At 34.1% G+C, this 13373-nt stretch overlaps 1 protein-coding gene and 1 non-coding gene across 6 annotated transcripts in view; one reads left to right on the forward strand and one right to left on the reverse strand.

Annotated features, from left to right (window-relative positions):
- Positions 1 to 13373, forward strand: part of Ints2 (integrator complex subunit 2) — a 45474-nt gene that overhangs the window by 25460 nt on the left and 6641 nt on the right. For all 5 annotated transcript variants that reach the window (XM_047546965.1, XM_047546967.1, XM_047546966.1 and 2 more), the window contains exons 16-19: positions 483 to 587; positions 3608 to 3772; positions 5487 to 5688; positions 9313 to 9438. In XM_047546965.1, the coding sequence (XP_047402921.1) occupies positions 483 to 587; positions 3608 to 3772; positions 5487 to 5688; positions 9313 to 9438 (598 nt within the window). The remainder of the gene's footprint in view (positions 1 to 482; positions 588 to 3607; positions 3773 to 5486; positions 5689 to 9312; positions 9439 to 13373) is intronic.
- Trnav-cac (transfer RNA valine (anticodon CAC)) lies at positions 8329 to 8402 on the reverse strand. Its single transcript has one exon. It is a non-coding gene; the product is annotated as a tRNA-Val (tRNA).

The raw sequence follows: 13373 nt of genomic DNA on the forward strand, positions 1-13373 counted from the left end.
GTGATTGAGTACCCCTGAGTTCTATCCCTGGTCCAAAAAAAACAAAAAACAAAACCAGTCACTATCATGTATATAATGTGATTAAATTAAGGCTTTTTAAAATGAGTTCCATTGGAATCATGAAGCTCTGAACCATATGTGTATGACTGCATTTGATCACCCTCATTAGATTTAGGAATGTGTTGACTTGGTTATGAGTTCTTTTAGTGTAGTGCTTTTCTGCACATAGCTTTTCTCACTATACTGATTTCTCTCTCTATTGGTTTCAATTTCAGGGCATATTCCAGATCTTACCCTTAGATATGTTCTTGATTTTCCTATAATTCACAATTTTGGTATTGATTCTTCATCTTTTATACTCTTTTCACCGATTGTGAATTAAAAGAAATTTATCTTTGTTTTTGTTTCCATTTGGATTGAAGGTTAAGATTTCTGTTGATTCTGACACTTTTTTTTTTATGCTTTTTATGTTTGACTAACAGCTGCCATGCAAAGAAAACCCAAATCGTATTCTTCTTCTTTAATGGATCAGATTCCTATCAAGTTCCTCATTCGGCAGGCTCAAGGGTTGCAGCAGGAGTTGGGAGGTATTTGTTTTATTTGATTTTTACTGCTGAATTTTTTTTTTTTTAAATTTAATTATTTATTTATTTTTAAAATATTTTACAGACTTTATTTTGATTCATTGTACACAAATGGAGTACAACATTTTGTTTCTATGGCTGTACACGACATAGATTCACACCATTAATGTAATCATACATGTTCGTAGGGTAATGATGTCTGTCTCATTCCACCATTTTTCATACCCCTCCTCCCTCTCATTTCCTTCTACATAATCTAAAGTTCTGAAGTTTACTATTAAGAAAATTTCCTGGTGCTACCAGCATGAGAGAGTATCTTAATTGCTTTTGCTAACCCTGGAAAATATAAAAATTCACTGTGCAGTTTCTACTGAATACATATTACTTTTGCACTGTTGTGAAATTGAAAAGTTTTAAGTTGAAAACCTTTAACCATTATAAATTGGGAGCCAACTCTATTTTTAACCTACCCAAACAGCAAGTTCTTGTGATTGAACCTAAAAGATATACACACAAATAAATGAAAACATTTAAAAGTCTATGAATGATCTGGGTGTACTGGATCAAGCCTGTAATCCTAGCAACTTGGGAGGCTGAGGCCAGGAGGATTGCAAGTTCAAACCCAGCCTTAGCAAATTAGTGAGGCCCTAAGCAACTCAGCTAGACCCTGTCTCAAAATAAAAAAAGGGCTGGGGATATAGCTAGTAGTTTAGCACTCCTGTATTCAATCCCTGGTATAAAAAAAAAAAAAAAAAAAAATCCGTGAGTGATATTACAGCCTTCTCCTAAGACTTTTTTCCACTTGGAGACTAGAATATTTTTTTCATATTAATACATGTATCTACCTTATTGTTTGTAATTGTTTCATAATATTCTATAGTACATTGATACAGATATAATGTAGTTTAGCTATAAATACTGTCAAATAGAAATATAGTATTTTTAGAAATTAGTTTATTTAGGCAGTTTTTATAATGTTTGTGGGTTTTTTGTTTCTTTGAAGCTGTAATTTTCTTTTTCTTTATTCTGGTTGGTCTCAAGAAGAAATATGAGCCTTCATTAATCATCTTTAACCATATATCTGCATTTATAACTTTGCATGGTCTATTTCCAAATAAATGATATAGTATTTGGCAACATTTAGTAATTAACATGTTTTATTGAAAATAACATAAAATGTAGTTTAGTTTGTACCATCTTAAGAGTCCTTTTGTGACTGTTGGGACTGTTTAATTTAATTGTAAATTAAAATGCACAAAGGACTTGGTTGTGGTGACACATGCCTGTAATCTCAGAGACTGGGGAGGCTGAGGCAGGAGGATTGTGAGTTCAAAGCCAGCTTCAGCACCTTATCGAGACCCTAAGCAACTCAGTGAGACCCTTTCTCTAAATAAAATATAAAAAAGGGCTGGGGATGTGGCTCAGTGGTTAAGTGCCCCTGGGTTCAATCCCTGGTAAGTCCCCCTCAAAAAAATGCACAAAGGAATAAAAATTATTCCTTTTGAATTAAACTTTTGATTGTTATAATCTTTTCAAACATAAAAGCATCAATTTTAAGCAGATTTCATGAAAAATGAAGCAGATATTATTCCTATTGGCATTAAGCTGTAGTATAATTTAAGTTGCATATTGATGGGACAATCTGATCTTAAATACTTTGTTTTTGTTTTGTTTTTTTTTGCAGGGGGGCGGGTGCTGGGGATCGAACCCAGGACCTTATGCTTACAAGGCAAGCACTCTACCAACTGAGCCATCTCCCCAGGCCCCTCTTAAATACTTTGAAACTACTACTGTTATTTCTTTTCTTTTCTTTTTTTTTTAAATTTTCTTTAGATGTTGATGGACCTTTTTTGTATTCATTTTTTTATGTGTGGTGCAGAGAATCGAAACCCAGTACCTCACACATGGTAGGCAAGCACTCTACCAGTGAACCACAGAGCCAGCCCCTACTACTGTTATTTCTACCCTCTTACTCCTCTAATGATGATAGTAATAATGTAGTATTATCAATACTTATTGGGTACTTATGTGCCAACCACTTACCTGTGGTACTTCATATAAGTAAGCAAGCATTTTTATGGTATCATTATTTATTTTCTTATTATTAATATTACAGTTGTAGATAGTCAAACTGTACTATAGGCAAAATGTTAGAAAAAAAGACTTTGATTTAGTAAAAGGAAGATTTTACTAAAAGTTGTCACTTTCATTGCTGTTTATACTTGAGATTGAACCCAGGAGTCCTTAACCACTGAGCCACATCCCCAGTCTTTATTTATTTTTAAAAGACAGAGTCTCACTAAGTTGCTGAGGTTGGATTTGAACTTGTGTTCCTCCTACCTCAGCCTCCACTGCCATTGTGCCTGGCAAAAGTTGTCACTTTTACATACTCAAAAGTGGGCAGTTATAATTTTATCAGTGTATAGCAATGATTCTTAGTGGAGTTGGAGGAAAGGGTGTGTTCCTCACAGAAGCCTATCTGCATTTCTCACTGCATTTCTCTTTTTAAAACCATATATGTTCTCCACCAAGCAGATATTCTTTTCCCCTCTTTCTTTTTGTTCCCCTCAACTCTTGAACCATTGCTATGTCAAATAACTTCTCCTGATGGAATGTTTACGTTGGGATGAAGTAGAAGAAAGCTTGAGAACTTTTGATATAATAGTTCCCAACTTATTGTGTATCATTTGGGAATTGATTTAACCAGATTCTCTTGCTTGAACTTCTGTACAGAAGTTCTTAAACTGTGCTATGCATGCACAGAAGTGCAGATTCCTAGGAGACTATTCCAGAGTTTCTGCTATCGTCATCTGGCATGTAATCTCTTACTCTGCAAATGAAACAAGCTTCCCAAGCTTATGATGCTAGAGATGCTTTAATCATGCTTCTTAAGCAATTGAGAAACAGTGCTTTAGAGCATAACTTTTCCTTGTGGGCTCTTGGCTTGCTAAAAACAGAAGAGATGGGCAAACTTGTGGGTTTTGAGGGTGGAAAATCTAATCGACTTGCTGTTAATTTTTAAGGGTTGCATTCAGCTTTACTACGTCTCCTTGCAACTAACTACCCACATTTATGTATTGTGGATGATTGGATTTGTGAAGAAGAAATCACAGGGACAGATGCTCTGTTACGGCGAATGCTTCTGACCAATAATGCCAAAAACCACTCTCCTAAACAACTACAAGAAGGTACAGTAAATTGATCCCCTTCTTACCTCTTTAATGGTACAAGAACATCCTAGGCTCATTGAAACCTTACAGTCATCAATCATGTAGAATTTTCCCGGGGATATAGGTGGTTTGGTGAATGTATTTTAAGCAATCCTCTTTGAGTTGAAGGAGTTTTAGCCATTGCTTTCTGACATGTTTGGTGTGTTGGGGGGAGATCGATTGATTATCTATCTATCTATCTATCTATCTATCTATCTATCTATCTATCTGTCTCCCAGTGCTGGGGATCAAAGCGCTTATATCTTTTCCCTCATATCCTGTGGTATATCACTAAAAAGGTATGGTTTTAGGATCCTAAACTGGTTAGAAATAAATGCTTTGGAATAAGGAAGGCAATATGCTTGCCATTAATGGATACTGTTCTGAATCAGTACTGTTAAATAGAAATGATGCAAGCCACATGTATAAACTTTCTAGTATCCCTATTAAAAAAGTAAAAAGAAAGAAGCGAAATTAATTTTTAAACTTGTTTTGTGAAAAATATGTCAATCACTGCAAGATAAATCATTGCAGAATCTTTGCTTCTGTTTGCCAGCACTAGCATTGGCCTTTGCAGTCTTCCTTTCTTCTGTTCCTTTCACTGTTTTTTTTTTTTTAATTTCTTTTTTAAATTTTCCTTTCACTGTTCTCTTGAGGTTGATTTCTTTTGACAGAGTGTCTTGCAAGTCTTTTTGGGTTTATTTTTCATTGCATAATCCAAGGAATTATAAATCATATTAAAGCCAGTTGTCTTACCACCACTAACATGGGTTCTAAATTCAAATGTAAAGATGATATCTGGCATGATGTTGTGAATTTGGAGAGTTTTTCCTGAATTTCTGTTTTAGGTATTATTGTTTTCTTAAGGTTAAGCAAATTAATGACCATTTGTTTCCTCTGAAGTAGTTGGTCATAAACTTCTAGGCTAGATAGCTGTTTGTTCTTGGTGCTGGGCAGTTCTCAGGCAGCTGGGAAGGAGAAAGCAAAAATAATTTTAATAATTATTTTATCAAACATAACAATATATTATTATTTCATCATGTACCCTATAAAATTAATAAGATATTTTACTTTATTTTTACCCACATTTAAGTTTTTCCATTTGGTGTGTATTTTACACTTGCATCACACTTCAGTTTGGACTAGCCAACATCTCAGGTGCTTAAAGCCAGATGTGGTTAGTGACTACTCTTATGGAGACCACAGTTCTAGATATTTTTTAATAACAGCAAACTGCCAGATGCTTATATCCTAAAAAGGGGCCACCTGGAGGAAAGTATCAAGGTGTTGAACCTTTCAAATTATTAACTACCAGAACTAATACTTGTGCTAATTTTCCTGCTTTAGTCCTGCTTTTAAAATCAGTCTAAATCACCTAAGTAAATAAGATGATTCTTTGAGTCATTAATGTGATTTAAAAAAAAGAGATTTTACTGTTGTCCTTTGTGAAATAACTGCCCTTCTTAAACTTTTCTAAAGGTCTTTATTTTAGGATTAGTTAAAACTATAGCTGTGTTGAAAATTTTACTTTTTAAGGTTCATACAATCTGAAGAGAAACCAGAGTATAGCTGAAAATTTTACTTTTTAGCAACATTGTTTTCTTTATTTTTTGACCAGTAGTCTGAAAGCAATATTTCTTCCTGCTCGGTAAACTACAGAATTTAGGTTATGACTGCTGAATTTTCTTTTTAGCATTTTCAGCTGTCCCAGTAAGTCACACACAAGTGATGCAGATTATAGAACACTTGACTCTGCTCTCTGCCAGTGAACTTATACCATATGCAGAAGTATTAACTTCCAATATGAACCAGCTGTTGAATTCAGGGGTTCCACGGAGAATTCTTCAAACAGTCAATAAATTGTGGATGGTTCTTAATACTGTGATGCCTAGAAGGTAAATTCATCGTATTGTTACATGCAGTAGAGAAAGCATATCAGGGATAATATGCTATCACCCAGACTTAATTCTTGAAAATAATTTTCACAAAATCACTTATTACAATATTTTTTGAGTATGTGATAATATAATTCCTTTCAGAAGGCTCAAGGAGTTGTTAAGAGTTGTTATATCTTTAAGGAGGCTTAAGAGTTGTTATATCTTTAAGAAAAGAATAAACTTTAAGAAATAGCCTATTTTCAATCTGAAATTTTCTTTTAAAAGTGGATTTCTCATGGTATGGTTACTTGTGGCTAATTGTGATTTAGATCATTATGTCTTACATCATTGCAGAGGTTTCATCTGAGAATATTCTTAACTAATTTTCCAGAGATGCTTTATCAATGTATACATGTGTCTGTGTTTGAATCTTTTTTTTTTTGAACCCAAGGTTACTTAACCACTGAGATACATCCCTATCCCTTTTTATTTTTTATTTTGAGACTGGGTCTCCACAAGTTGCTTAGGGCCTTGCTAAGTTGCTGAGGCTGACTTTAAACTCATGATCCTCCTGCCTCAGCCTCCTGAGCCATTGGGATTACAGGTGTATGCTTGAATATCCTTTTAAGAAAATCACAAACCATGGCATAATATACACATTGGAAAATGTACTCTGCATATTTCCACATAACTATTTACTCTGCATATTTCCACATAACTATTTTTGTGATTACCTTTCCTGTCCAGCCCAACTTTTATTTTCTGTAAAGTTAATAATTGTCTTAGTTTTTGTTTGCCTACTGTCCTGTAAATTTATTAATATTTGAACACCATGTACCCTGCCTGATATCTAAATATTCATCTGTATTCATCCAAATTTTCATCTGAAAGAGTGCTTAGTGTTCAAATGCAGATTGAAATCACCTGGAGAAGTTTTAAAACTCCTGATCCCCAGATTGTAAGCCATGCCAATTAAGTCAGAATGTCTGTGGTGGAGTGGGGCATCAGTATCTATTTCTAGATTCACCAGTATGTAGCGATGAGAACACAGAATATATTCTTTTTGTCAGAAGGACTGTCCTGATCCATAGATTATATCACTAATACCTGATCAGCTCTAAAACACAGTTCTGGGTTTGACTTAATTAAGTAGGTATGGAGTAGGGTCTGGGAGTATTTTTATATGTATATATATATATACACACACACATACACATATATATGTATATTTATATTTTCTAAATTTAATTTTTACTTGTGTCAATTTAACAAATGTGCTAACTTAAGAAGCTAAATAATACATATGGTCTGCCTCACACCTTTTATTTTAGACCCTATTCCCTAGAAACAACTATTTTTAGCTTTTACCTTTTTCACGTGTGGTCTTAGGGATCAAACTCGGGGCCTCCTGCATTCTAGGCAAGTACTTGACCACTGAACGGCATCCCTAGCCCTCTTTTATCTTTTTATTCTAGCATTTACATCCCTCTACTGTAGCTCAACATTATTTTTATAATAAAAAGACTTGATTTTCCAATTTAGAAATTATCTGTGGATTTCCTATTATATAAGTTGAAGGTTTTCACATTCTTACTACTTCTTCCCCTGTGAATCCCCCTTTTCCCATTTCTCCTAACACAGGTATATCAAAATTTTTGGTTAAAGCAATATTTAGTGTGCACATTATTGTGACTACATAGTGATATTTATAGTTGAACTATGTGATATTCTTTGATTAATTTTTTTTGTTTTGGTGCTAAGGTTCAAAGTGGGCCCTTGAAGCTGCTAGGCAAGTGCTCTACACTGAGCTATATTCCAAGCTCCTATAATTTTTTCCTTATGTGCCCTCTTACATACTAGACATATACCCCAATACTTTACTTTTTCCATTGGCCTAATTTTTTGTGTTTGTTTTGCTTTCAGTAACTAATAACAAATTCATCCTCAAATTTCCTTAATGAGAAGAAAAAAGTCTAGTTCATTTTTGCTTCTAGAAATTTGAAGGCATCATTCTACTGACTTAGAGTTTCCATTATTGCTATTTATAATTGATGTTATACTATTTCTTGTGTGTGATCATTGTTTTTTCTCTCTGTTTTTTGGAATTTTATAATGATGTACTTTGTGTATTCTTTTTCATTCATAGTGCTGGGCACTTAGTGGGCCTCTTTAATACGAGGAGCAATGCTTTCATTTTTAGGACATTTTCTTTGTTGCATAACTTTCCCTGTTTTCTGAAAAAATTTTTTTGTAATTTGCAATTTAAACCTCTTGGGCTTATTCTCTGGTTTTCTCCCTTGTCCCCTTTATTTTTTGTTTACCTTTTGATTATATTTTCTTATTTCTTTGAACTTCTAAATTTCTGTTATAGTCTTTACATCTAAGGGTTCTTACTTGCATTTTTTTTTTCTCCCAATACTAGGGATTGAACCCAGAACTTAGTGCCTGCTGGGCAAATACACTCATCACTGAGATACATGCCTAGTCCTTTCTAAAATAATTTTATTTTGAGCCACAGTCTCAACTAAGTTGCCCAGGCTGACCTTAAACCTGTGAGCCTTAGCCTCCTGAGTAGCTGGGATTATAGGTGACTCCTACTTTTCCTGACCTTTGTGCATGTGTGTGTGTGGTTGTTTTTTTTTTTTTTTTTTTTTTTTTTTGTGGTGCTGGGGATTGAACCCAGGGCCTTGTGCTTGTGAGGCAAACACTCTACCAACTGAGCTATATCCCCAGCCCTGCCTATGTATTCTTAAATGCCTTTTTTCCTGTTTCATGTATGAAAATGTTTTAAAGGTAATTTTAAAAAAAATTTAAAATTTCTTTCTACATTTTGAAGTATTCTCTCAAGGATATCAATAATTGTTTTTTAAAAAATTTTTCTTGATATCTACATTTTCTATTGAGTTTTTTTTAACCTGTTTGTGTATTTTAATATTTTTCAAAGTAAATCTTTTTATTAATGTCTGATAATCCTTGCTTTTCCTCTCATTTTAAAAAATGGGACATTCTGTGTGTGATGTGGGAATAGGGGATTCCTGGTCTTCACTGTAAGAGATCAGGTACCCTTCATATTGGCATATTCCTCAGTAATTCTTAGGTGCAGATTAATAGCCACTTTTATAATCTATTATTGTCTATCTCACATTGAGATTTCATAATAATAAACTTGAAATAATGACATATTTATGGCACCAGATGCAGTTTCGAATGTTTTGGTAGGTATTATTTCATTTATGGCTATTATCTTATTCTTCTTTTTCAGATGAGGAAACAGTTCAGAGAGGCTCAATGACTTAAAGAGTCATATACCAAGAATGGTAGAACTGAGGTTTTAGTTTTACTTCGTTTTTATTCTGGTTGCCATTATTATTCCATTGCAGTGGTGAAGATTTTTTGATACTACTTTGTGTTTAGTTTTATCTTCATTTGTTTTAAAGATATAATAATAGGCTTATGTGTATAATTTTTAATTCTTCAAAGCTTATTCATACATGTTTTTCTAATTTATGTTTTTTCTAATTTATGTTTATTATGTTTTTCTAATTTTTTCCTGAAAATAACTTTCTATGATAGAAAGGACTAGATGGCTATAAATTTTAGTTATAATATAGCTGTTTGAACTTGTGATTATTTTCTTATCAGGCTGTGGGTAATGACAGTTAATGCACTTCAGCCTTCCATAAAGTTTGTACGACAACAAAAGTATACTCAGAATGACCTGATGATAGATCCTCTCATTGTCCTAAGGTGTGATCAGAGGGTTCACAGGTATGTGTCTTTTGAGTTTCGTTTTTGCTATAGAAATTGAAGAACTTTAGTTTAAATGTATATCTTAATATTCTTGCAGATAACTACTAGGCACTATGACCTGAGTGGTTTCTTGTCTTTTTTTATTGTTTATATTCATGAACTCTTCGTTCAGTTTAGTATTTAATATGTGGTTAATAAAACATAGCTTTAAAGAAATATCATTCTTGGTTTTGTTAATCATCAGTAGTGGCTTTTCTCTCTCTCATAATCAAGACCAATGAAAAATAACACTGTTGGAGAAGGCTTTTTAAAAAACTGGTTCATTATGAATCATTATTTGCCTTAAAACTGACCTTTTTGTCATTCTCAGTTGTGATGTTAGCTACATTGACTCCATATCTGCCTCTAATTCCTTGTGTCTTGCTTTGATGTGACTTCACCTTAAAAGTTATAATTTAATTGAATCACTAATATTTGAATTTGGAGTTGTTGTGATAAGTAATATCAAAGGTATATAAACTGAGGGTCTTGTCTTAAATGATTATCATCTGCATGGGGAAAGTACACAAGTACATAAAAAGTTGAATAATGTGGTCACATGCAGATGAATGGTGTGGTAAGCGAATGTTGTTCAAAGTTCAGGAAGGATGTGTAGGAGATAGGACCTGAGTAGTATTTTAAAGAATTGCTATAGAGTTTAGATGAACAGATAGTGTAATGGTGGGAGCTAGGGAGTCAAGGAAGGTATTTTGAGAAGAATATTATGAGTGGCTGGGGAGATAGCTCAGTGGGTAGAATGAGGCCCTGGGTTCGATCCCCAGTACCGCCAAAAAAAAAAAAAAAAGAATATTATGAGAAATGATATAGAAGCAAGAATGAAAAGGCTTGGAGCAGAGGCTTAATTTTTGAGGAGAGCACACTTTACAGTTGGAAAGTTAAGTGGGGTCAAATTATGGAGGGCCTTGATTATTGGAGCAATGAGTTTGTTTAGGTGGTAACTTAGGGAAAGAATCTTTGCTAGGTTGCTTAAAGGAAAGAGAAAGTATTCTAAGGAAGACTAAATAGGATACACTTTATGTGTAAACTAAAGTGATGATGGTCTTGAAGTGACAAAACCCAAAAATCAGCCACATATGGTTTAGTAAAATGAAGTTCTCATAGGAAATAAGAATTGGAAGAATAAACATAATAAATGCATTATGTATTTGATAAAAGGAAAAGCACAGTAAATAATACTTCTAGAAAAGAGGCACTTGTAAAATAAATGATTTATCAGTGTTAAAAAGCCACTTGAGTAGATGTCTTTATCTGAATCACCTAAGGAGATTTAGTTATTCAGGCATGTTGTTGAATTATGCTGTCAAGATGTGTGCAGTGTTTTTGTTGCTTGGATATTTAACTTGTGAATCTTTTCTCCTGTATTATATTAATTGGTTATATACTATTTCATTTTATGGGTATGCTATATTTAGTGAGGCATGATGACACAACATCTGTAATCCCAGCTCTTTATGTGACTGAGGCAGGAGGATTGCAAGTTTGAGTTCTGCCTGGGCAACTTAGTGAGACCTTGTCTTAAGACCCCCACCAAAAAAAAAAAAAAAGGGGAGAGGTGCTGGGGACGTAATTCAGTAGTAGAGGGCTTGCTTAGCCTAACATGCTTGAGGTATGGGTTCAATCCCCAGGACTAGGGGAAAAACCAAAGAAGATATGCTATGCTTAATCCATTTCCCTTTTCTTGGATCTTTTATTTCTAGTTTTTATTATTATCAATATAGTAACTATTCTGCATGCATGCATGGTATTTTCTTAAAAAAGATTCCTTAAAATAGAAGTATTAGGGCAGAAGTAACATGCTTACCTTTAAGACTTTTTAAAGAAATATTTTTAGTTGTAGTTGAACATAATACCTTTATTTGTTTATTTTTATGTGGTGCTGAGAATGGAACCCAGTGCCTCATATTTGCTAGGCAAGTGCTCTGCCATTGAACTATAACTCTAGCCCCTCACCTTTAAGACTTTTGATTCATATTTTCATTCTGCCTTTCAGAAAGTCTGAACCATTTACATTCCATGGCAGTATTCAGTATTGTGCATTTTCTTGTACCTTCCTGCACTATTTTATATATTAAGCGTGGAAAAGGGATTCCTGTTTAAATTATATTTTGTTAGATTGAATATTTTAGTATATTTATTGGCTATTGATATTTCTTCTTTATATTGTAGTTTAGTTTTTTAAAACTTATGCTTTTATTGATTTGAAGACCTCTTCATCTTAAAATCTATGAAGGATATCAGCTCTTTGTATGTATACTTTTTTTTTCCTTTTTGTGGTACTGGAAATTGAACCCAGGGTCTCTATTTTTTTTTTTTTTTTTCTTTTTTTTAAATTTTGAGACAGGGTCTTACTCAGTAGCTTAGGGCCTCATTGTCCAGGCTGGCCTTAAATTTGCGATCCTCCTGTCTCAACCTCCCAAGCTGCTAGGATCTCAGGTATGCACCATGGTGCCTGGCCTCTTTATTTTTTAATTTTGAGACAGGGTCTTGCCAGGTTGCTGAGGCTGGCCTTGAATTTGTGATCCTCCTGCCTCAGCCTCCTGAGTTGCTGAGATTTTTTTTTTTTTTTTTTTTAAGAGGTTTTGGGGATTGAACCCATGACCTTGAGTGTGCTAGTAGCATGCATCCTGCCACTGAGTTATATACCCAGCCCTGTAGTTCTTCATTATTGCTCTATTATTTTGCCTTTTATTTTTTTCATCTTTTAAAATTTTATTATTTTTTTTACCAAGTGGTCCTTCTCATGTTTTTAAAAGAAATTGCACAGATAGTCAGGCATTGTGGTACACACCTATGATGCCCAGAGGCTGAGGCAGGAGGATGGCATGTCTGAGGCCAGCCTCAGCAACTTAGCAAGGTCCTTAGCAACTTAGTGAAACTCCATCTCAAAATAAAAAATCCAAAGGGTTGGGAATGTGACTCAGTGGTTAAGTACCTCTTGGTTCAATCCTTAGTACCAAAAAACAAAAACTAAAAAACAAACAAAACAACAAAAATGAAATTGCACATATGATATATACATATATAAAAGATACAACACAGGGCTGGGGTTGTGGCTTAGTGTTAGAGCACTTGCCTGGTATGCGTGAGGCAGTGGGTTTGATTCTTAGCCCAACATAAAAAAATAAAGATGTTATGTCTATCTACAACTAACAACAACAACAGCAAAAAGTCTTACTCTTATATCTGTCATTCTGACATTGGTAAAACCAAATTCCTCATTGGCCCTTTGGACTAATCCTGGTTTTGTTATAGTGGTGTATATGTAGCATTACTTTTCTGTGTACTTACACATTTTCAAATATTATTTTTTGCTTTGGGTTTGTTTTAGTCAGCTTTTTCACTGCTGTGACTAAAAGACCTGATGAGGATAATTTTAGGGTAGTAAAAGTTTATTTAGGGGCTCATAGTTTCACAGGTTTCAGTTTATAGACAGTCAGCTCCATTCCTCAAGGTTGAAGGTGAGCCAGAACATTATAGTGGAAGAGTGTGGTGGAGGGAAGCAGCTCACATGATGATTAGGCAGCAGAGAGAGACTCCTCTTGCCAGAAACAAAATTTACCCCAAAGGCCCATCCCCAATGACCCACCTACTCCAGCCAACCTACTTGCCTTTAGTTATATTCAGATAATCCTGTCAGGGGATTAATTCACTAATTGGGTTAGGCTTTCACAACCCAATCATTTCTCTTCTAAACCTTCTTGCACTGTCTCACACATGAGCTTTTGGGGACACCTTACATCCAAACCATAACTGTGGTTTTAAAAAATAATCATATTAAGTTATTTTATATTTTAAAAAATAGTTATCATATTTTCTATGTTAGAATGCATAATTCTAACTCATCTCTTTTGACAACGGTATAGTATTCTATATGTAGATTATCAGAATATCTG

Source organism: Sciurus carolinensis, chromosome 3 (genome assembly GCF_902686445.1).
Source record: "Sciurus carolinensis chromosome 3, mSciCar1.2, whole genome shotgun sequence".
Lineage (NCBI taxonomy): Eukaryota > Metazoa > Chordata > Mammalia > Rodentia > Sciuridae > Sciurus > Sciurus carolinensis.